Source organism: Phocoena phocoena, chromosome 6 (assembly GCF_963924675.1).
Source record: "Phocoena phocoena chromosome 6, mPhoPho1.1, whole genome shotgun sequence".
NCBI classification, from domain to species: domain Eukaryota; kingdom Metazoa; phylum Chordata; class Mammalia; order Artiodactyla; family Phocoenidae; genus Phocoena; species Phocoena phocoena.
The window spans coordinates 71472160-71497141 of NC_089224.1; the positions used below are offsets into that span (position 1 = coordinate 71472160).

Genomic DNA, 24982 nt, shown 5'->3' on the forward strand with positions numbered 1-24982 from the left:
AGCATCTTTTTACATGCTTATTGGCCATTTGTCTATCTTTTGTGAAATGTCTGTTCAAACTTTTGCCCATTAAAAAAATTTTATTTGTAGGCTGATAGTAAATAACTTTTCGAAAAGGAGTACAGAATTTGGGGAAATCTGTAAGTTGGACAGGGCAGGAGGGAAAACAAGGCAAACAAGCAGCCTGAGAGAGCTGACAGGTTCATCGAGGTGGCCACAGTGCTTTTATTCAGTGAGTTAGATAAAGCATGTAGACTAGTTCCTGGCACAGAATAAATGTTGATATTATTATTATTAACTTTAAAATTATATTATTATAATATTAAATATTACTATTTATTTTAACAGCAAAGGGAAGCCACTCAAGGATTTGAAGTTGGCCTATGAACTATGACAGTCAAATGTACATTTATAACCGTATCCTGGCTACTGTATAGAAAGGCTTGAGAGAGGAGATTGGTGTGAATGGCTGTGAGAAGCCAAGAAGCCAGTGTAGTCATCTAACAGGATGTTAGAGCAGACACAGTGGGTCATCCGTAGCCTGTGGTTCAGTGGTGTCTGTAGCCCATGACTCAAAAGGTACATACCGTTGAGGATCTCTAAGTTGTGCAAGATTGTATATATATAAAGCTACTTTTTCAGAAATTCTCATCTGTCCAGTTTGGAATAATCAGGGGAGCCAACTGCTGAATCCACTGCTTGGTCTGCTTTGGAAGGCATTCAGTATTGACTATTTAAGTAGCTTGGAGTATCAATCAGGAGGGCCAAGTTTTCAGAAAAGGCCCCCAAAGCCGCCCCACAGCATGGGCCTCCACCAGAGCTGCTGCTTCTGCCTCAGTGAGGAAGCTGAGGAAGGAGGAAGCTACCCTATGATGCCCCTGTAGTTCTTCTAAAATCTCTTACCAATTGACTGACAAAACAGGATGTGCAAATGAATGCCCAGAAAGCTAGCAACCAGGTACTAAGACCTTTAGCCACAGCCACCACTAAACACGAAAATGCCTCCAAGAGCACGCCTCACGATGCCACAGTCTGCCTTTGATTGGTAGAACCTTAATCACATTCAGAACCCTGGCTGCATAGAATTTAGCTCTGCAGTATAGGAAGGCTCACTAGAAGGACGTTGGAATGCGTCTTGGGAGCCCATCGACGGGATGCACCATGAAACTTAACTAAATTCACCCGGATGCTAGGCATTCAACAAAGATTTACATTTTACCACCTCACAATACCAGCTGTGTACATTCGGGCACTACCAGAGCCTCAATAGCCTCCTTTATCAAGTTGGAGGTGATAATATTTGTCTTTAGAAGCTCTTGGGGAGGTGAAGTTAAATATAATAACATGCGGAGGAGCAGCAAGATGCTTGGCACGTCGCAGGCATTCTGTAATTGAGGCATCAGCCAATCAGTGAACACCATTCCATAACCCTCTAGAGGAAACAGAATCCCTGAAAGATGGAGATGAAATAGAGTGTACTGCTAAAGAGATTTAATGGCCCAAATAGAAGTGGCCCTTGTATCAGTCCCATGGAATTGGGGGAGCGTCTTTGCCCCTGGAAAAGTAGGTGGGATTTGTGTGTGTGCTATTTCACGTGTTCATTTGTATTATTTTTTCATTTTTGGTTAGTTTAATTTAAAAAAATAATGCAGCCACATAAATGATGAAAAGAAAATCCCTCTTTTCCAGTTTGTCAAGTTTCCTTCTTGAAATATCCTGTGCGTATAAGCACACATGTCATCTAGAGTCTTCCTTTTTTCTCCTACAAAAATTGGGTCATATTATATGCCTCTTTTGCACCTGTATTTATTTATTTATTTCTTTATCCACTACCTTGGAGACAATGCATTTCAGTTCATATAGAACCAGTCACCTACCGATGGCAGCTAGTTGTTTGCATTCCCTTGCTTTTACAAAATTTGCTCTAACTAACATCCATTCTTTTACGTAAATGACTCTACCTATAGAATCAATTTTAAGAAGTGGAAAGGCTAGGTCAAAGGTTAAGTACTGTGTATAATCTTATTGATATTGCCAAATGGCTCTCCACACACTTGTACCATGGTATGCTCTTTACTGATCCTGTATGAGCTGCGTTTGTGCCAACATCCTTGCCAACAGTGTATCATCAACCCTTTTGATTTTTGGCCAGTGAAATAAGGGAGGTGATACCAGGGCAGATTAAGAGGAATCCTGCCAAGAGACAGAGATGAGGGATTAATTAGAGGATAGGAGGTGAGGGAAGGTAGGATTTGAATATAAACTTAGGAGGGAAACTCATAACCTTCTGCTACTTACTATGTGCTGGACAGTGACTTGACTAGGCAGTGTACCTGCTATTACATTCAATCCTTATAACCACACTAACCCATAAACACTATTATCCCCCATTAGACTCTGACGCCCAGTCTCTGTCCACTGTACCTCCTGTGTCCTTATTTCACAGTTGAGGAAACCAAGGCCCAAAGAGGTTAAGTGATGTATCCAAAATCCCAGAGCACGTTAAGTCAGGACAAGGGTTCCGCTTTCCAGCTCCACGTACACTGCATTAGGCCAGCATTCTGGTGTGTACCATTGAAGCCACAAAGGATCTGAATATTTCTTCAGGGTGTATTTCATCCACAGTTTGAGTTTAATAGTTGAGTTGAATTCAGTCATTTCCTATAGTCGAAGAGGTTCCATAATAGTTGAGTGGACATGATCTTAAACATACTGGCACTTCACACGTTGATAAAAAGTTCTTCCTCAGAGATTCTCTGTTCCTTTCCACAAAAACTACTGTATTTACTCGAGCATTCTTTTTTTTTTTTTTTTTTTTTTTTTTGCTGTACGCAGTCCTCTCACTGTTGTAGCCTCTCCCGTCGCGGAGCACAGGCTCCGGACGCACAGGCTCAGCGGCCATGGCTCACGGGTCCAGCCGCTCCGCGGCATGTGGGATCTTCCCGGACCGGGGCACAAACCTGTGTCCCCTGCATCGGCAGGCGGTCTCTCAACCACTGCGCCACCAGGGAAGCCCCCAAGGAGCATTCTTGACAGAAACTATGTGAGGTGAAAGCTCTAAGCTTCTTGGGATTTTAAGATTTCTGATAGAGGATTATGCAGCCCCTCCTGAATTCTACCCCTACTCCTCTGGAATTTTAAAGTTGGCCTGTAAAACCCTCCTTGAAACACCCGTGGAGACTGGGACTGGCACCTGTGCCCTCTTCCTCATTGTTTTCTACTGCTTCGGAGTCCAGAATCATTGAGATTAGAGGTTTCAGCTAGGATTGCCTCATTTCCTACTTGTTTTCCGAGTCCAGGATCTCTTCTGTGTACATCTGGGCAGTTCCACTTGAATCAGAAATGGGAGACTTCAGACATTCAAATTTAATGAAGATAAGAAACATTCAATTAGAGCATGAAGTCCCAGTGAGGAGATGACTCTTAAATGGCACAGAAATTTGGTTGACCATCCTTATTGGAGGGGCGGGACAATGATTGAGAATGTGATGAAAAGATGGGAATGAAAAATAAACCTTTTATCTGAAAAAATTAAGCTGGGGCAATGACTTTTTTTTCTTTTTTCTTTTTATTAATTAAGAAGGCCTAACTTTTGAATTGTCCTAATTGGAAAACATCTTGTTGGTGGTCATTCTTTTAGGGTAGAGCAATGGTGTTCTGGAGGAATAGCCCTAAATGTATTTGTCCAAGGCGAGTAAAGTGTCAGTGGTAAAGAATGGAATTTGACAGCTGTAGTGATCTGAGAAATGAACTGGCTTGAAGTCCAATTTTATAGATAATGAAACTGAGACATAGTAAGTATATGCGATTTAGCTAAGGAGACACTTCTGGTGACCGTCAGCCGAAACTAGAACCAAGCTCTCCTGCCTTAGCTCATTGTATGGTTTAATTTCCATTATGTGATCCACATTTTACAATCTGCTGAAAGAATATGATTGTTTGGAATTGTGTTAGTTTGTTTTCTTAGAATGGACAGGGATTTATTTTTACAGCTATCCTAAACAGACCTGTTTTTAACTAAAGAAAGGGGTACATAAATGAGAAAACTAATTTGTTAAAGAAATGGTTAAGATAAAGTCGATTGAACTATTGTCACACAGGAAGCTTAGCTGATAGGTAGGACGTGTGATCTTTGTTTTGTTTTAGAAATTGCCATTCATTCCACTTTTAGTTTTGCAACACATGAATAAGAGCTATGTATTTATACTGTCTACTGAAGTCAGGAAACAAACTAAGTACTGTTTTCTTTGCGAATGATCAGTTGCTTAGGACTTGTTTCAAATTAACGATATAAATAATCTAACAAGGTCTTTCATTGTACATTTCTCGGAGCAAACAAAATGCGATGTGTTTTTATAACCAGATAGCTATTTGATATTTGTTTCTCTTTCATACATTTGGGTACAGATTGATATAGAAGTACTTAAAATGCTGCATATAAATTAAACATTAAAAGGGAGATATGGAGAGTCCAAGCTGCCCCATTATAATCTTTAGTTCCATGGTCACCGCCTCAAGGACACTCCATTTCATATCACATGTCCTTCTTTTGAAAAGTGATCACCAAGCTTCAAGTAGCATTTAAGCATGGCCAGCAACTGCATAATTTATGGACCTTTTCTTTTTTTTGCTTTTGTGTTCTTATTTTAATGAAAAACCAGGAAAACAGAAGACTTTTCATACGTTAACTCTCTTATATTCTTTCCCTCCTGCCTTTGCAGATCGGGGCCCTGAAGGATTACTACCACTTCTATCACAGCAGGACGATTAAAAGGTCAGTTCTCTCAAGCAGAGGAACACACAGTTTCATTTCAATGGAACCAAAGGTAAGAAGAACCAGTTGGGTGGGGACCAAGAGGCAGAGCTTCTGCATTTTTCATTGGTAACATCACACTAGGAACTGGTGACCAGCACGAAAGCTTACATTTCAAGAGCTGTCATACTATCCTTTGGTCCAATATCTTTGCTTCCTCTTGAGACCAAAAATAGGCAGTGGCTTGATTTTTTATTGAAGTGCCCTTATCATCCCAGTTGTAGAACAGCCCAGGGGTATCAGAAGTAGGAGTTGTCATGGAGAAATGAGAAGGAGTGTATGTGGGGACAGATAGGGATGGATTCAGAAGTATTGAAGTCTTAAGAAGACCATACCATCTGCCTATTTGCATACAGATCTGAGGTTCTATCTGAGCTCTGTAGAGCAGTTTTTTCCAGAACCCTTAGGTCAGGCCTCAGGTCACCACGAATCCTTGTAGTTTCAACGGGCATTAATAGAGCCATGCCACTGGTGGCCCAGGGCCTAGACCATGGCCTAGACCATGTCTGAGACAGGAGGGATTCTGAGCACAGAAGGGACAGAAGCTGGCTGTGCTCCTCTTGGAAGCTCAGCAGGGATCTTTCTTACACATTGTCTTCACCCCAGTCCTTTGGGGTTGTACAGAAAGCATACTTCTAGGAGAACCTAGCAGGAGATATGTCATGTCTAGATTCTCCCAATCCATTTTGGAGAGTCAGGACAGCTTTGAAATGGGAGATAGGAAGCTGGAGGGTGTTAGGGACAAACAGGCTAATAACTGGCAACTAAAACTCTGAGGATGAGATAACCCTCTGTCCTTATTAAGTTGGAGGAAGGGATTGACTCTGACAGAGAACTGCTTGGCCTCCCAGATGTGATGGGTAAAGAGGGAGTGAGGACAGCAGTACCAGCCTGCCCTGGTTCCTCTGTGGATTCACTGTTTGTTATTTACTGATCAGGAAGGGTTGTCTTTTCCTCATTATGGTTTGCGTTTATCATATGAGCTCATTTTCAAATAAATTGGTCAACAATTCTCTACCAGTGAGCATGGCAATCTCACCTAGAGATTCCTTGGAAATGATATTCCTTATTAAAGCAAAAAGGTCCCTGTTTGAATTAATATGCAAATCAGGTTGGCCCTTTGGAGTCCTGTCCTCGGTTATGTGCCACAGTTCTTGTTTAATTTTTGTCTGGAATATTATCACACAGTGTTCATGATTGTGAAATTGTATCTTGGTGGTTAGAAAAAGCACGTTTGTTGTAGGGCCCAATTTTCTGTGGATTATAGGAACATCCCCTGATACTTAACACTCCGGCAGCCTGTGGATTATATGTATATTTCCCCTTTATCTCTATTCAGAGTTAAATGTTACTGGAAAAGCAATCTGTTAGGATGTTCCTGAATTAGCGAAGTTTTCGAAGCAAAGTCACGTTTTTCATCTGTTAACGTTTTCCAAGCTTTCTTGAACTTCGGTAATTTAAATGATTTTAATTTCAGACCTCATGTGCATAGTCCATGTGATTTTTTTTTTTTGCTGTACGCGGGCCTCTCACTGTTGTGGCCTCTCCCGTTGCGGAGCACAGGCTCCGGACATGCAGGCTCAGCGGCCATGGCTCACGGGCCCAGCCGCTCCACGGCATGTGGGGTCTTCCCAGGCCGGGGCACGAACCCGTGTCCCCTGCATCGGCAGGCAGACTCTCAACCAGTGTGCCACCAGGGAAGCCCGGTCCACGTGAATTTGAAAAACCGAGTACTAAATGGTTTGGGAGGTAAGAACAGAATTGAATACAGAGCTATTTCAAGCCTTAACGTTCTTTTGGGGAAGCTTGGCCTTCCATTCTTCTTATCTCAGTGCATCAAATAGCTCATGCAGGACCCAGTGGAGACCTCAGATGCTGGGACACATAGTGCCTGGCATGTATGTCCTCCCCCACCCCGCCCAGAGGAACAGAGCCAGTTCAGGCCAGCCCCAGGGTACATGCTCAGTTCCTCTTCCTCCTCCATATAAAGAATACCCTAGGATAGGACTGTACCTTGCTTCTCCTCATTCTGATGCCACCTGCCCCTCATTGCCGCCCAGCTGTTTATACAGAAGGGCTGCTGTTCTACCAACTTTGCAGATTGGGGATTGCCTGCAGTTTCTTTCAGATGTTTCTTAAAGTCCGATCATTCCTTCCATTGGCCATTGCTTGAGGGTCTAATATATGCCAGGCCCTGTGTTAGGCTCTGGGGATTTGGGGATAGGGTGGTGCCCTCAGGGAGCTCTCTGCAGCCTCCCACAGTAGCTTTCAGGGAAACACAAGACGTTACAGCACTTCTCAGTGTTGGGGACGGAAGAGCAAAGGAGATGGGGGTCTACTACATTCCTCCTCCTTCTCCAGCTCCCTCCGCGAAGAGCTCAGGCCGCCACTTAGGTTAAGTTTCCTTTTTAATTAAAACAACAACAACAACAACAAAGGTTATTTACAGAGAAGTTGCAAAAACGTTATGAGGAATTCCTGTATTCACTTCCCAGATTCCCCAGATGTTAACGTTTACATTTTACATCTCGTCAGACTTACTTGGTCATTTTCTCTCTCTTCTCTCTATACACACGCACGCGCATTCACACATAGCTATGTATATAAGTTTCTTTTTGAAAATTTGGGTGCAAATTGCAGACATGATGCCCCTTGAACTCTAAATACTTCACTGTGTATTTACCAAAACTAAGAATGTTCTGTCATATAACTGGGAGTACAATGGTTAACATTTGGGTAAAATCTGGATATTAACATTGATTCAATATTATAATCTAATCTACAGATTTTATTCAGATATTGCCAGTTGTCTCATTTCTGGGCCAGGATCACATCAGTTGTCATATTTCCCAAATCCCCTTGGTATACTCTGTCATACTTCCCTTCCCTTCCCTTCCCTTCCCTTCCCTTCCCTTCCCTTCCCTTCCCGTCCCCCCCCCTCCCCTCCCCTCCCCTCCCTTCCCCTTCCCCTTCCCCTTCCCCTTTCCCTTCCCCTTCCCCTTTCCTTTCCTTTTCTTTCATGATCTAGAATGTTTTTGCAGAGTACTGACCACTTATTTTGTAGAATCTCTCAAGTTGCATTTGTCTGTTTCTTCATGATTAGCTGCAGGTTTGGCAGGAAACCAGAGAAGTGCTACGTCCTTCCCAGTGTATCAGATCGGGAGGCACATGACATTGACGTGTTTCATTGCTGATGATTTTAACTTTGGTCACTTGATGAAACCTGGTGTCTGGCGGGTTTCTTTATTTTAAAATACGATTTCCCCCCACCTAATTAATAGGCGTTTTGTGGGGAAATACTTTGAGATTATGTAAATTTCTATAGGCTGACTTTTTATTTTTCACTCCCAGCAGATCTCATGGGGAGTATAAAGTATCCGCACAACTTGCTTTCTTAGGCAGGTCTCCTTTTCTTTAATCTTGGGTGTGTGTGTGTGGTGGGCGATTTGTGTGCCAGAGTGGAGGCACATTTGTGATTAGGGGGACGGGACCATGTGGAATGGCTTGGTGGGAAACATTGGTGATGTGTGAAGTTATTTTTGTTCCTCATCTTCCCCAGAAAGGGAGCAACATTGTAAGAACAACCCTCCCGGTGCTAAGAAAATGCTGTGGTCAGCTGGGGCACATGAGCCCGGAGAACAAGAATAGACTGGATTCCCATATGTTAACAGTACGTTATGATTAGCTTTTAAATGACAGGGATCCGCAGACTTCTAAGACGGCATCACTACACGATAATAACACAGTTTGGCAAAAAGCGTTGGTACAATATTACAGCAGTTAGAAGGGTGAGTCTAACAGTGTTCGTGACTCACCAACTTCTCTCCAAGAGACCTAGGTTAAATCTGAGAGAGGGCAGTCTTGAATTAACGTTTTCAGAAGCCTCTCATTAATCTGCTTAGAAATCTTTGCCAGCCCTGTGGCATTTTGGTCAAAGAGGGCGGTATCTACAGGAGGTCTTTGGAATGAAAGTTCTTTACAGTTCTTTAACTGCCGGTGCAGACATGGGCGGGGGTGGTGGAGGAGATACTTTTCTTTCATTCTTCTTACCCAGAACAGAAAAATCAGAATCCTACATTTTCCATTAGAGTAGGCTTTCAAAAATAAAGAACATAAACTGTCCTTCGTTTAGCCCTTATGTCCTATTCATGTGTAGTTTGATATACAAGCCCAACTTCTACTCTTGCCCATGAGGTTTTATCTTGAAGATTCTGGCCTTTTAATCTCTTATCTTTTCCAGTCGTTTTTTTTCTGTCTTCAAATATATTTAAAGATCAATTTTTATCTAAATCTAGGATAGAATTACCTTCTGCTCTGGACTCAGGGATGAGCAACTCTCCTGCCGTGTTTTTTCCTGAAGTTCAACGTATCAACCCGCCTCATCGCGTGGATGTGTATGGCTGTGTATCTCAAATACGGAAAAACTATTGATATAGTATTGTTTATTGCAGAATCATAGGCTCCTTAGAATTACACTTCTCTCCTTCCTATCCAATGCTAACATACCCTCTGTCATACTCCTAAAAATATTATTTTCAGATCTGTTAAACATGCCCAATGACAGAGAGCTCAAACATTTCTATAAAATTAAAGAGATTTAACATGTTGAGCTAAAATTTGCTTGTCTGTAACTTCTGTCCATTAACTGGATCTACTTCTACCTTCCAGACTTACACTTAACAGCTCTTTAAATATTTGGAGCCTCTCTCTTAGTCTCCTGGAGCAGCAATTGTCCCTCTGTCAGTGTGGCCCAGAATTAAGTTCAAGGCTTTAGCTCACAGAGAGATTGCTCATTTGTTACATTTATATGTAAGCCATTTCCTCTAAAGAGGATTTTAGAGCAGAGCATGCAAGCACTGTAGAGTGACAGCTAAAGGGCTGTAGGAAAAGGACAGGAAATGAAGTAATTGGAGGTAATTAGCAAAATCAGATAGAATCAAACCTGTGAAAGGAGAAAGGGAAGTTCAAGTTCTTGACTAATCCCTGTTGGTACCTATTGTGTCCAGAATTTGATTTTCAGGCGAATGGAGTTTCTCTTTTTGCCTCAAGGGTGAAGACGATGTGATGGAGTAAGGTAAGGGTGCAGGGGTACTTCACTGTACATAATGGTCCTGTTCCCAAAACGTTGTACCAATCTACTTCTTATCAGTCAAACCTCATTTCTCCGTGGATTCACTTTACAATTTCAGAATCAATTTATCTTCACTGAGGATTGATATGTCATTTTTCTGTGGAGACAACCAGCACATTAGTTAACTCTTTTTTTTTTAACTCTGAGACAAACCATTTAAAAGTTGTTTCCATACACCTGATCTGCCAGGGGATCTTTGGAGGTAAAGAAACCTTATTCAGTTAGAAATAGAGGCTCAGGAGTGTCTGAGCTCCATCTTGCCTGGCTCCCATGCATGAATCACAGCCATGCCTTTTCACTGACAAGATTCCTGGTGTCCTGGTGCAGCTTCAAAATTCATTCCACCCCGAGTACAAGTGCTTCCTGATCTGGCCGCTGCTGCACTTCCTCTCACCCCACCTGCCCTCATTCCAGCTGGTGCTCCCGTGGACTGTTTTCTCTGGCAGTTCAATTTTCTGCTCTTTGGTTTTAACTGTGATAATAACTTCATGGTTTGACTTTCTTCTGTGAAGTGCAGTTTTATAACAACATTCCTGGGCTTGTGCTCGGCGGCCACGTGCACAGATCCTGGATGTGTTGAGGTGGAATGAGAGGGGCTGTGTTCTCTGGGGCAGGAACCCGAGGCTGTGTGTTCTTAGCCTGTGTCGTAACCGTGATTGTTACACATTTGCTTCTCAGCATCTCACCAGTGAATGAAAGCAGTTACCATATAGCTAGAGAATGCCCTGAATTCTTCTGGAAGTAGCGTGGGCTTGGGTGTGATGATGAGTGGAGAGGACATGGATGCAATGATCAAGGGGCATGTTGGGGGGCTGTCTTGTTCCGGGTGACCCTCTTTTTTTTTTTTTTGCTGTACGCAGGCCTCTCACTGTTGTGGCCTCTCCCGTTGCGGAGCACAGGCTCCGGACGTGCAGGCTCAGCGGCCATGGCTCACGGGCCCAGCCGCTCCGCGGCATGTGGTATCTTCCCGGACCGGGGCATGAACCTGTGTCCCCTGCATCGGCAGGCGGACTCCCAACCACTACGCCGCCAGGGAAGCCCCCGGGTGACCCTCTTTAACTACCTTTCTCCAGTTATGAAGTGCAACCGCTATGGCAGATTCCTGTCTTTGCCTTTTGATAGCATCCCTGTGCCTTTGAAAACCCCGCTAGGACGTGTAGACTCCTGGGAGAAGCGTTTCAGGCATAAGTTTGCAACCTGTGATACAGGTATAGTGGCAGGATGGCTAGGAGTGTAGGAGACGGAAGGAGTATGTGGGTGCAGATGCCACCGAGTTCTCTGCCTTCCCTTCTTTTCTGTCTTGTTTTCAGGTCTCCCAGATGTCTGGATGATCAGAAACCAGAGAGTCAGATTGTACACTGCTGGGTTATCTGATGGGAAAGTTTGGGTCATAACCCCAATTTTTTTAGCTACTTAGGAAAAGTGGCCAAATCTTTATTAGAGAGCACTTCGCAGCATTTCATTCTGAAAGGGTTATAAACGCACATTTCCACAGTGGCGTGCAGATAAGAAGGATGAGTGAGATGGGCCAGACAGAAAATCCCTGGGCATAGGATAGAGTGTAGAGCCCTTGCTGTGTGTAAGGGAGCATCCGCAGCCCTGCGGCGTCACGTTTGCAAGCTGGCTCGTGGTTGCCAGTTGAGAAGAGCCGGCAAGTCTGCACTTTTACAGGACGTTTCCCAATTTTAAATGTTGGCCAATAATTCAGAAGTTTAAACATATTCGTGTGGGCCAAGGAAAATGCATCCGAGGGGCATCCCAGTTTGTGACCCCTGAGGTGGGCTGCATCGGGAAAAAGCGGGGGAGGCGTGAAAGGTGGGTGTTAGCACCTTCATAACTTGGCCTCCGTCTTGCCCTCACCTGAACACTGGTTTCAGTCTGTCAGTCACACTCCGCTGAGTGGCTCTAGTATGATTTTTCTCTGTGTCTTAGTCTCCAAAATGAAATGCAAAAATCTTTTTTTTTTTTTTTTTTTTTGCGGTACGCGGACCTCTCACTGTTGTGGCCTCTCCCGTTGCGGAGCACAGGCTCCAGACGCGCAGGCTCAGCGGCCATGGCTCACGGGTCCAGCCGTTCCGCGGCATGTGGGATCTTCGCGGACCGGGGCACGAACCCAAGTCCCCCAAATCGGCAGGCAGACTCTCAACCACTGCGCCACCAGGGAAGCCCTGAAATGCAATGATCTTTTAGGTGTAAATAATTGGCTCAGGGCACTCCGTTTCTGAAGCAGACGCTGCTGCCAGTGAGGACGGAGGGTTGCCGGAGCTCATTCTAGCTCCTCTTGTGCCTCTACCCAGTTTTCCACTGACAACAGTCTCAACAGGAAATGAAGCCTGGAGGAAATAGGATAAGTCAAAGAAAAGAACAGAAAAAAGAAGCAAATAAAGTGATGACCATGTAAAAATAGGGAGAGGAATTAGTTAGGGTGGGGGAAGGGTAGATTATGGATTTTGCCACTTTAGCCACGTGAAGGAAAGGTACAAATGTAAAATCTGTATTATTTTCTTAATTTATGTAGTATTTCTAAGGTGTCAGATTCTAAAGCAGCTGGTGCTAGATCTAGAAAATGTAGGGTAATGACGACATTCTGAATTTCTAGTTAGGTCTGGTCTTAGTTCAGGTTGCTTATGACAGAATATCATAGACTAGGTGGCTTATAAACAACATACATTTACTTCTTCTAGTCCTAGAGGCTGGGAAGTTCAAGATCAAGGTGCTGGTAGATTCGGTGTCTGGTGAGACCCCACTTCCTGGTTCATAGACAGTCGTCTTCTCACTGTAATCTCACCTGGCGGAAGACGCAAGGGAGCTCTCTGGGGTCTCTTTTTATAATGGCACTAATCCCATTTATAGGTGACCATTAGGTCACTCCACCCTTGTGACCTAATCACCTCCCAAAGGCCCCACCGCTAAATGCCACCACGTTGAGTATTAGGTTTCAACATGTGAATTTTGCGGGAACACAAACATTCAGCCTGTAACAGGTCTTAAGATGGGAACTTTAGAGCCACAGCTTCTGTTGAACTCTTGGGCAAGTTAGGATATAATAAGTAAGTAATCCTAGGGAATAAGCGAAAACAGCAAAAACAAACAGAAGCCAGCAACAACAAAACCCAAAGCCATTTTAATTGTTTGGCTTTGAAGAGAAATCATACTGATTTACGTATTTACTTTAATGAATGCAAGAGTAAATAAGAGATCCAATTAAAACATCACCATTGAAAAGGCATGATTTGTTAAAAAGTGCTTGTGAATTTTGTTTCTGTGCTCAGTTCTACCAAATGTCAATCAATTCTTACAACATAAAAAGAGGCAATATGGTACAACAGAAAGAACCTTGGGGTCTTTGTTCATGCTCGGATCTCTGTGGGGTGAGCACTTAACTCCTCTGTCCATCGATTTTCTCTCCTCATTTCTGTCCTCATCATTGTTCATGCCCATACTCAGGGAAGTACATGGTATAATACGGTATAATGGATTGTACATAAGAAAGGATCAAAAGCATAGGTTAAATTCTTATAAGAAAATAGTAAGTTCACCATTAAAATGATGTTATAAATCTATACATACTGATAAGGAAAGATCTCCAAAATAATATGTAAAGTAACAAAAAGTATAAAAAGAACATATAAGATGTGTTCCTATTTATGTTTTACATTTAAAAACAAACAAACAAAAAGACCTGTGTGTATTTTTGTGTAGTTATATGCAGCATAGGTTTGGAAGGAAGCACAAACACATAAAAATAACTCTATTTTAATAGTTACCTTTCCACATTGTATGACTTTTAAAAACTGTTTATACTGAAACTGCTTTTGTTGATATCAACAATGATATCTGACATTTCAAATCTGGCGAGTTCATCTCTGTTCTCATCTGACTCTATCTTTCACTTAATATAGTGGTTGATCATTTGCTCCTTCTTGAAAAATGACTCTTTCAGTTTCTTGAGACCACATCTCCCAGTTTTCTCCTTGCCTCTCCTGCACCTTCTGTCTCTGTGGATGGTACTTCTTCACCTCACCTATAAATTTTGGAGAGCCCAGGGCTCTCCTTTATGCTGGTGTCCTTGCTTCTAATTTATATCTTCTTCTCTCACCTACCTGACGTCTCCAATTAGATGTCTAGTAAGCATCTAAACCATAATATGACATATACGATGCTTTTAATTTCTATCCATCACCATGGTGCTCAAACCTTTTCCTTCCCAGTAAACGGTACCATAATTTATCTAGTTGCCCAAGCCAAAAGTAAAGCAATCTATTCTTGATTCTCCTTTTCCTCATTTCCCCTCATGGAACCATTAAGAGGGTCTCCCTGCTAAAATTTATCTTAAAGCTGTGAACCTGTGGGCTTTCCTCTCCGGCACTGCCACCAGCCTGGTTAATCCCACCATTGTCTTTGACTTGGACTGCAGAATTGCCTCTACTTCCGCTCTTCTTCTGTAGTCATTCTCCACAGAGAGTAAGCTTCTTAAGACGTACAAAGATCAGGTCTTTCAAAGACTTTCCATGGACTTTGGAATAAAATCCAATTTTTTCTTAATGATCTTTAAGGACCATCGTGGTCTGGCCCCTTCTTACCTCCCTGAGCTAGGCTTTGAAATGCCTCCTTTTTGCTTATCACTCTCAGCCACATTGACCTCTTTCTATAAACATCAAACTCTTTCCCTTTGCCTGGAACATATTTCCTTTGGTCTTTGCATGATGGATATCTTCTCACCCTTCACATATCAAAGCAAATGTCACCTCCTTTGAAGGACCTTCGACAGTCATCCTTGCTAAAATACACCCTTAATCTCATCTACCCAGCTTCTGTCTAGCTTTAACGTGTTAATTTCCTCTTTGATAACGTATCTGAATCCAAAACCATATTGTTTATTTGATTGTTATTGGATTTTCCCTTCCGGGATAAAACTCAGTAGGGGCAGGGGCCCCATCTTATTAACTGTGGTATTCCCTCATTCTGGAATAATATCTGGTACATAAAGACCATCAATAGAAGAATAAATGAATGAATAAATATTTAAAATTAATTTGTACAGGAAAATAAATGATAGAGGAAGCAATAAATCTAGGGGCTGAATTTCTCTTAATTGCCTTAGAACTCAAATCATTTTATGATGACATACACAGTACTATCTCATTTTAGTGCAGACATGGGGGCAGCCAGTTGGAGAAACTGTTTCGTAAAATAAAAGAGGTATTGGCTGGACTTGGGATATTTGGATTCCGGTCACAGCTTTGCTACTAGCTCAACCTGCTATTAGCAGGTCACTCCTCACTGGGCTTATTTCACTTATAAAATCATGGAGCAGGTGAGCTATTTTCTGACATTCGTTCTGATCCATTAATTACCATCTTGAACCAGTGTCACTTGTGATTTTACTGTTGGTCCACATTGTGCATCAGATGTGCCCTTTTCATATTCCCTGTTCTAATGTCTTTCCAAACTTCCTCCTTCTCTCTTTCTCCCCAATACTTAGAATATTTCTTAGCACTTGAGCTCTTCCCCTGGACTCTGTTCTACCTGAAAGAGTGAATTTTGCAATTAGACTTGAGAATAGCCTGGTTAGTCTTGAGACAGATAGAGACTTTACCTATTCAGCAATGCACATGATAAATGAGGAACAAGTAACATTGCTTCTTTGTTTTCAGAGTACATGTCTCTCACTGATACAAGAGTGTGATAACGAGAATGGTAATTATTATTACTGATGCTCATGAATTGCAGAAGGCAGTTCTGAACAGCAAAACATACTTAATACAAGTTCTTCTAAGGAATTCAATATTTTATGTAGTTTTTGGAGAAACGGAACACCTTCTAAAATGACAACAACACTAGAACACATTTTTAAAAGCTTACCATGGAAATTAGAGATTAGAAATATATTGGGAGGGTGGTGGGTAGGAAATAGGAAATAGAAGAAGCCAAGAATCAAGGGTGGACACAAGTCATGAAAATTGTTGGTGGAATATAGATTCTTCTTTAATCCACTGGCAAAGCTAAGCAAGTGTTTTCAGGTTTGAGTTTTCAAGCTTAGGCTGTGATTCCCCCCCGACCCACACCCCCACCGAAAAAAAGGGCAAAAGGTGAGCAGAGTGAGTGTGTGAGGAAGAGGACTGTGTCTTAGGGCAAATTTACTAGGCCCCAGCTCAAGGGCAGCCTTCGCCCTAGACAGAATGTTCCAATAATGTCCCTCAAGATATGGACAAGCTTTTCAGACTTACTCTTTGCACCAGCAGGAAGCCCTTTTCAAATTCATCTGTGCACGGAGAGAAAATGACAAAGATGGAGACTACTTGGAGGATTGGGAAAGAAATGGGGTCATTCCTCAATACCGGGAAAACTGAAGTCTCCCAGGAATGAGGTAGCATGAGAGGGCTCTCTGGAGTTAACCATTCATTCATTTGCTTTCTCCAGGGATAACTTTGAGAGCTAATTGTGTACAAGATACTGGTAGACCCCAGAGCTTTTTCCCAGTGGAGCTTACCACCTAGTAAGCCTAAAGTGCCGGCCTGAAGCCAAAAAACCCAGTTCTCAGCATCAGTTTCTATCCCCAAATGCAATTGTGACATCACTGGAAAGCTGAGACTTTTGAAGGCATCAATTAATACCATTTTAATAGCTTTTCACTAACACATCTCAAGTTTTTATTTCTATTTAGGGCTGCCAGATAAAAGAATATATTTTTAATAAGAGCTTGTCCCAAATATTGTACGGGCCATACTTTTATTAAAATAATTTTTTTTCACCTGAAATGCAAATTTAACTGAGTGTCCTGTGTTATTATTTGGTATGTCTGACAACCCTAACTTACACGGAAATCATTTTGAGATTACAGTTAGGAAAAACACACTGATAACGAGACATTAGTACATGTGGATGCCGTAAGGCACAGCTGAGGGTAGAGACTAACCAAAACCCCAGTCTCCCGTGACTACAGTAAATCAGGAGATTTCCCATGTTCCCTGTGTCATGAAGTGTTTCTAGAAAACATTATCACTATATAAGAACCTGCTTGGAGTAACCACTGTTTATTTTACCATACATGTATGATGGGACATTAAGATTGGTTCTGCAGCTTAATAGTGATATCTGTAACCCAGCCAGTAAAGTCCCCCAGCCCCCACCACGATGATTACTTCTTTGTTGTTTGATAGAAAGACAATCTCTTTCAGCCCCTAGTAAAACATTTCATAAACTGTTCTTCTTGATTCCAAGAGACAAAGCCAATTTTCTCTGAGGCTGAGCTCTGTATACCTGACCCTTAAACCTCTGTAACAGAGTGTGTGTGTGGGGGGGGGATGGGGGGGTAGAGGTCACTGTAGTTAACCTGACACCTGCCACAACAAGGGCATTGAAATGAAAGCATCTATTTATCAGCCTTCTGACCAGCTCTCAGCTTTCACATTGTGTGTAAGAGTGCCCCGTCACAGGAGAAAGTTCCAACTCCATAGACACAAGTTCCAACCAGCAGTTGTTATTAACTGATAGGAACAGGGTCAGAAGTCCAGCCTGGCACAGAACCTGAGACTGCTGAATTACCCCGAGAGGGCAAAGACTCCTGTGTGGCCCTAAACGAAGATAACACGATGAATCACTAGTACAGAGAGCTGGCCTTTTCCAATTCCATGATTCTCCAACTCCAACCTTGGGGGCATTGGAATAACATCCTTGGGAATAAAATTTAGAGCGTTTCCCCCTTTTGCACCAGTTGCAGCGTCCTGTGTATGAGTTAACACAATGGTAGGGAATTAGGAGGCCATTCTGTAAGGGTCAGTTTTCTCTTATCATCAGTGGTAAATAAAGCCTATGTTCAGCCTTGTGTGTCTAATTCAGGTTTATAGTTGAGCGAACCCTGTGAAGTGACGGGCACAGCTCTCTGCGTTTGTGGCATAATTTACAATTTGAATCTGATATGTTACATGACTAGGATACGATAGTCATGGGAAAAATGATGCCTCACAGCTTTGTAAGTGTTAATGGGATATGTTTTTATTAAATCCTTTAAAATGCTCATTGTGTTATGTATATATTTTAATTCATTAGAATTGTTTTTTTCCCCATTTCATTATGATTTTCAACATACAGCAAAATTAAAGAATTTAAAGTGACCACCACTATACTTACTGTCTAGAATCCATCATTAACATTTATATACTTTCTTTATCACATATTTATATACCCATCCATCTTTATTCATCTATTAGTCCATTTAATTTACATATCTGTGCACCTATCATTATTCATCCATTTATCCATCTAATTTTTGATGTATTTCAAAATAAGTTGCAGACATCAGTCCATTCCCCTCCAAATACTTCAGCATGCGTGTCATTAATATTTTTCTGTTTTTTTGTGTAAAATTTACATACAATGAAACTCACAGATGTTAAATGTATAGTCTTTGAGATTTGACAAATGCATACACATGTGTAACCTAAACCCCTTTCAAGATATAGATTGTTTCCATCACCCCCTGAGCCCCTTCCCAGTCACTTTTCTCCCCACCCAGAGACAATCACGGTTTAATTTTTTCCTACTATAAATTAATTTTGAAGGGTTGATTTTTAAAAATTAAGGTCTAATTTATGGAGTAAAATTTGTCCTTTACAGTGTACAGTTCCGTTAGTTTTGATAAATGTAGACAGTTATGTAACCACCGCCACAATCAAGATATAGATCAGTTCCATCACCGCCAGCAATTCTCCTGGGTCCTTTATAGCCATCCCCTTCCTCCACACCTATCTTCTGGCAACCACTGATCTGTTTTCTGTCCCTATAGTTTTGCCTTTTCTAGAATGTCATATAAATGGTATAATACAGTATGTAGCCTTTTTGAGTCTAGATTCTTTCACCTAGTATAATGCATTTGAGATTTCATGCATGAGGTTGTGTGTATCAGTGGTTTGTTCCTTTTTATTACTGAGTAGTATTCTGTTGTGTGGATAGACCACGGTTTATCCATTCACTGGTTGAAGGACATTTGGGTTATATCAGGTTTAGGCAATTATGAGTAAAGCTGCTATACACTGAACGGAATACGTTTTTAAGTGTACCATGAGGTGGATTTGCCTGACCCAGGTTTCGGTGTTTATTTGTAAATTCCCAGTCCACTATCAGACACAGGACAAATGCACAATCAGTAGTTGCTAGAAGTGTGAATTATACGATCTGGTAGAGAATTGTTTAGTTATTCACGCCTATGAAATTTGCAGCAGAAATCCAAGTTGTCAGTATGCGTTACATGACATTTTGACTTTGGGAACCTGAAAAAATATCATTAACTGTTTGAATTTCATAGTTTAAAATGGGTGATTTTTTTCCAAGTGGGTTTGGAGCATTTTTATGTCCTCGGCAGAACAAATATTTTGATGTTCTAGTCTCATTTCAGAAGCCAGTATGTATAATCCACCCTGATGCTCTGAGCACCAAGGGGGAAGATTTGATGGTGAAGAAGCAAGAGAAGTGAGACTGGGAAAAAAGGATATGGGCGAGGGGAGGGCTCCACGTAGCAGTAACAACCACCAATAAATATTTCATTGGGTTGCTATGTGGCAGCGGTTACACCAGGTCAAGTCGCCTAACAGTAAGTCGGCTTGATGCAGGGTTTAGTGAGCTGAGAGACTGAGGAGGCGATAAATTTCACCGTTGGATTGTGCTTTTGTTTTGGTCAGAGATCCAGTGCCAAATCTGAGAAGCTTCTGCCAGGTGCCTACTGGGATGAGACCTGCTCGTCTCTTCTTGCTTCCTGCATTTTCTGTGAAAGCAGAAACAATTTGGTCATTTTATTTACATGCGTGTGTGTGTGTGTGTGTGTGTGTGTGTGCATTTATGATATAGTTGGAGATAGCAAACCAAAGTACTTGCTTTCTTCATTTACTCAGTATTCCATAGAAATGTATTGAGCGGCATCAAATCCCCACACTTTTGAAACTTTGTCAGAATAATCAGACCTTAGTAAAAGAAAAAAGATTGCTATGCAGTTTTGTCATTATTGTAAGAATTAAGGGTAGAGATGAAATTTGACTTATTTGCCTCAGTGAAGTCTTATGGGGATGATAATCTTCCCTCCCTTCTCTGAGCTAAGAATCAAAAAGGAAACGGTCTTATAGAAAGCTTTGGATTTAGCACTGCACCAAAAGGTGCTAAATGGATGAACTTCAAATAGGAATAAAAGGACATGAGGCCATCTAAATAGGTTAATCATTGGTAATTACGTGGCTAAACAGTGCGCGGAAACAGAGAAAACCAAGTGATTTTGCAACATACTTGGAATTTTGTTTCTAGAAACAGGCATCTTTGTCCCCCCATGTAGAGTTTGTAGATGATTTCTGAGAATGTCATCAGGGATGCATTTTTTCTTTGTAGGTACCTCATTGTTCAGATTATGTGCATCAGTTGCTTTAACACTCAAGGAACATCAATAATCTGTCTTTGTGTTTGTAGACCTGGATGCTCCTTATGAATTTACAAGCATACCAGTTGGTTAATGAACCTCCCGGAAGGGAGGGGAAGCACATCCTTGACTAGCTCTCTCCCCCACTTCTGTTCGAGGAAGCCGATGTAGCACCAGGAAAACACCGTGGTACTTTATCCTTATTATAACGATAGCTCTGTTACAACGTTATTGAGTTACAGTGCCTTGGCTCCTTTCAAGATCAAATTTACTCATAATTGCAGCTGTTACAATGGCAATTTGTTACACTTAAAATGCTTGGCTCTCCGGAATGTCACTATTAAGGAGAGTGAAGAGGGAGTTTGGCTGCCAGGATCAAATGGATTTAGACCTGAGGAAAACCAAAGGGAAATAAATACACGCATACCCCGTGGAAGCCTCCAACCACCAAAGCCAGCCGACAGACGGGGAGCATGGCCTGAAAAGCTCCCCTGCTCTTTCACTTCTAGGGCTTTCTCAACAGGAGACTGGGTCTATGCGGCGCTTGCCAGGGAAAAAGGAAGCAATTATCAGAAAGCATGCTAATCCTTACAAGTGGTTGCCTACAGGTCTCTGAAGTGCTGAACTATGAAACATCTTTCTTTTCTTGAATACACATCTTTCTCAAAAAATGTTTTGGAAATGTTTTCAGTTTGACACTCAATATTGACTGCATCCTAATGAAAACCTCCATTTTGTGGTTCACAGTCATTCAAAAAGGATAATTTGAAAGAAAAGCTAGTATGTATCAAGCCTCTGCTATATGTGGAAGCCCTGTGCTGTGCAATTCATGAACGCTGTCGTTTAATGCTTTTGACAAACTTTAAAAGAAGGTGCATTTCTTTCCAGGAGAAAGACTCAGAGAAGTTAGGTGCTTTTGTCAAAGCATACACTGTTTTCACTCCACCATGCTTACTCCTGCCTTTGACAAAGCTATAAAGCAGGAGGGTAAAAAGTAGCAACTAAGAAAGATTAACATGACTTAGGCAGGGACTCCAAGGCAGGCTAAAAGATCAGCTTTCCCTTCTCCCCATTCTTCAAATCCCCTCTCACCAACACACTACTTTAAAGTCATTTTCAGTGATTTAAGTAATTTTAAATAGCTTAAAACACTTAATTTGAAATGGTAGCCTTCGATTAATTCAATTCTTACATACTTAATTGGAGCCAGGATACTACTGTTACATCTAAAAATAAGGAAAAAGTCTTCATCATAAATACTGATTGTCTGCTTATCACGTGTCAGGCCCTGTTGTAGGTGCTTTATATGTGCTCACTCAGTGTTTTGCAACCATTTTTCTCATTATTGTCCTCCTAAGGAGAAAAATGAAATTAAAGTTAACTTTATTAATTTAAATTTAAATTTAATTTAGTGTCTCCATAACAAGAAACATCGAACAGTAAGGAATATGTCTCTGTCAGGCAGGGTTGCGCTTGGGAGCACCACCACCATTGTAATGTCCAAGATCACCCTCCAGTGATAGCATTCTTGGTGAGAATACATTTCATGCTCTTGACAAACCTAAGAGTGAGGTCCGGTGATTAGTCTACCTATTTTACAGATGAGAAAACAAAGACCCTGAGAGGCTTCATTACTTGCTCAAGAAGCTAGTTTCCAGGCTCTACCGTCTTAACCACTGTACTCTGTAGCCTCTGTTTAGTCACTGATACCAGTGGATGCCTTTCTGCAAATACATTTTATGCCTCAAACAGTCATCTTCGTTAGCAACATGGTCGAGTCTGTCCAAGTCTGTGGGGTCTGTTACCCCCTGGTTAACATACATTTGAATTCTGGCCTTGGCATACTTTGTAGTTCTCAGCGTGAGCCCTTTAACTCTGTCCCCTGTCTCAACCCTTTACTCTTTTATCTTCTTTAATCCTTTGAATAACCTATGGGGTGAGTAGGTGTTATTAACCTCACATTACAGAGAAGTCAGGGAGGAGCTGGGAGATTAGGAAACCTGCCCAGGGCCACAGGGCTGGTAAACTACTGACCTAGGCAAGCAGTCCAGACGGGTTATATTCCAAAGCCCATGCATGTCCTGGGTCACTTCCCAGATAATCTCCCGTGGCAACATAAACTCTTGGTGGGCTTCCAACTTCTCATCGCGCATTTGAAAATCTATTAATATCATCTAAATGTTTCTTTGAAATAATTCTCCATTCATGGACAAAACAGAGTGAGTTAAATGTATCTTCTGCCAAACCTAAGAGATTAATAGAAAGATTTGTACATAATTTAAGGTACGACCTAGACAGAAATATTGGAGTGATAGCTAGAAGACGCTGCTGCCCGAAGATCAATTAGAAAGGAAGACAAAATATCTTGGAACTTGGGCAGGATTATAAAATGGATGTAGTTTTTCCTTGGTGGCTTGCCTCTCACTGAAGTCTTCTCTCTCCCCTGTATCTTTACATCTTTTTGTTCTCAGCATCCTCAATATTTTCTCTTCCTCAGCAATTCTGAGACTGACTCTCAAAGCCTCAATTCACAAGTTACAAAAGATCAATTATAGCTTAAAGTATTATTCCTCCCCAGAGGATTTGTAATTTGGCAGAAGTTGAAGCTTAGGGGATAAATGTTAAGGGTGACAATTTCGACTCAGGGTGGGGAAATTCATAGGAGGGCTTTACTGAGCTCCTGGCATCCTCCCAGACGGCTGTTGTCTACAGACTCACCCATAGGCCTGTTTCTCAGGCTCTAAATCAAATTGGGCGTTGGTTTCATGGGATTTCCTGTATACCCACCTTTTCCAAGATGTGAACTCCGTGTCCAGCTTCTCCTGGTTATTGTGTCTTGTCAGGAAACCAGATCTTGACTCGGTCCTGGCAGAAGGCTATGGACCCAATGATGAGTGAGATGGCTCCTGCTCTTGGCCCCTCCCAGTGGCCATGTGGGTGGTCTCACGTGCCTTAGTTTCTCCATCTGTTTTAGTGGAAAGGATCGTAACATTCTTGGAGATCCCAGAACGGAATGTGCTGTGTAAACACTAGGCAGTGTTGTTCCAATAAATAGCAAATTAGTGACTCTAGTTTAAATTTCCTACACTTGATGACTTGTGGGTGTACCAAAGAATCAGAAATTGTCACTAGGAAAAAAAAATCTTCCTTCTATTTTCTGACAAAAACAGAATTTTAGGATTTTGGCTACCATCTGCTGAAAAGTGCAGTTCTGCCTCTCCCAGTGGAAGGCTGGAACGGGGGCTGCAGTAGTCTGGCATCCTCCTAATTAGCTGGGTTGTTGAGTTCTGTCTCAAGGGTTCTAACCTGTGTCGCTAGCTTTTTGGTTTTCTAATTTTTACAAATCTTGTTTTTTTTTTAATTTAAAATATTCTATTGAAATACATTGCCATATTAAGATTGACATTTCTGTTAAGCAAGAAGAGATGAGAATATCTCTCTTGTAATAGTCTAGCTTGTTACGGAGACAAGCATGTACATGTAGAGAGTGATGGCTTGTTGGTGGTTGAGTGCCTTGACTGTCTCTTTTAGGTGATTCTATTTTGAGAGATTCTGTTTCCATTTTCACGTCCCCCCAAGGATCCAGAAGTAGGCAAATAGATCCTCTTTTCTCACCTGACAGTGATAGTTTATGAAATAGAGAAAAGAATATCGACCTTGTGCCCTGAATCCCAGATCTTAGATTTGTCCCGTGGAGTATGCCATCATTTATTAGGAATAATAATATCTGCCTTGTCTATCTAACTGGGTTGCTTCGAAGCCCCGATGACATTTGAAACTGCTTTGTAAACTCAAAAAGATTCTGTGAAAGTAACACATTAGTGATAGTAAGTGTAAGGTCGAAATTGGGGTAAACCTAGTTAACTTTCTATGATGCCTGGGTGAGAACAGGGCCCTGCATCAGGCCCAGAATAAACTCAGCCTTTGACCCAGTTCAGGCTCGACCGTGGTCAGGACTTGACCTCTCTGTGCTCCTGTCCCAGTTAGAATAGAGTGGAGTTCGGGAGTGGAGAATGAAGCCAAGTTTATTAGGACATTCTACTCTGTGTATTTCACAGTGGTTTGCCCAGCCTGACTGTAAACAGCAGCTGGAAGACATTTTGCTTTCTGTGTCCCCATGTGTATCCATGGAGCTTGGAGTTCAGAGGAAAGGCTTGAGCTTTAGAGGCTAAAGAAACTATGTTCAGGAAGCAGGCCACTACCTCTGTAAGATTCATGAACTTGAGACACTCTGGGACTCAGTTTATTCTGTGTGGCAGGGTTGTTTTAGAGATTAATTGAGATAATGCACACGGAAGTTTCTTTCCATGGAAGACTCTGGGCCCTTGATTTGGAGTCAGAAAAACCATTTCTGTTTTTATCTTTCATTGACAGTGAACATTTGGGCAAATGATTTTAGCTCTATGAACAAAAGTTTCCTTCTGTATAAAATGGAAATGATGGTAAGAACTCATGACGATATAAAGGTTACAGGGGTTGATTTATGCAAAAGACATGTCGTAAACTTGAAAGCAGTGTATTCATTCATTTATTCATTCAATCAACACTACACATCTACTTTGAATTCTTGCCCACAAGGAGTTAGCAATCTAGAGGTAGACAGAGAAGGTGACAATTACAGCACAGTAGGGTTAGG

The 24982-nt window shown here is 41.7% G+C and overlaps 1 protein-coding gene across 1 annotated transcript in view; it reads left to right on the forward strand.

The window, feature by feature from the left end:
- The window catches only part of PCSK5 (proprotein convertase subtilisin/kexin type 5), a 320817-nt gene that overhangs the window by 30930 nt on the left and 264905 nt on the right, over positions 1–24982 (forward strand). The window contains exon 2 of the mRNA XM_065879408.1: positions 4722–4826. Within this exon, the coding sequence (XP_065735480.1) occupies positions 4722–4826 (105 nt within the window). The remainder of the gene's footprint in view (positions 1–4721; positions 4827–24982) is intronic.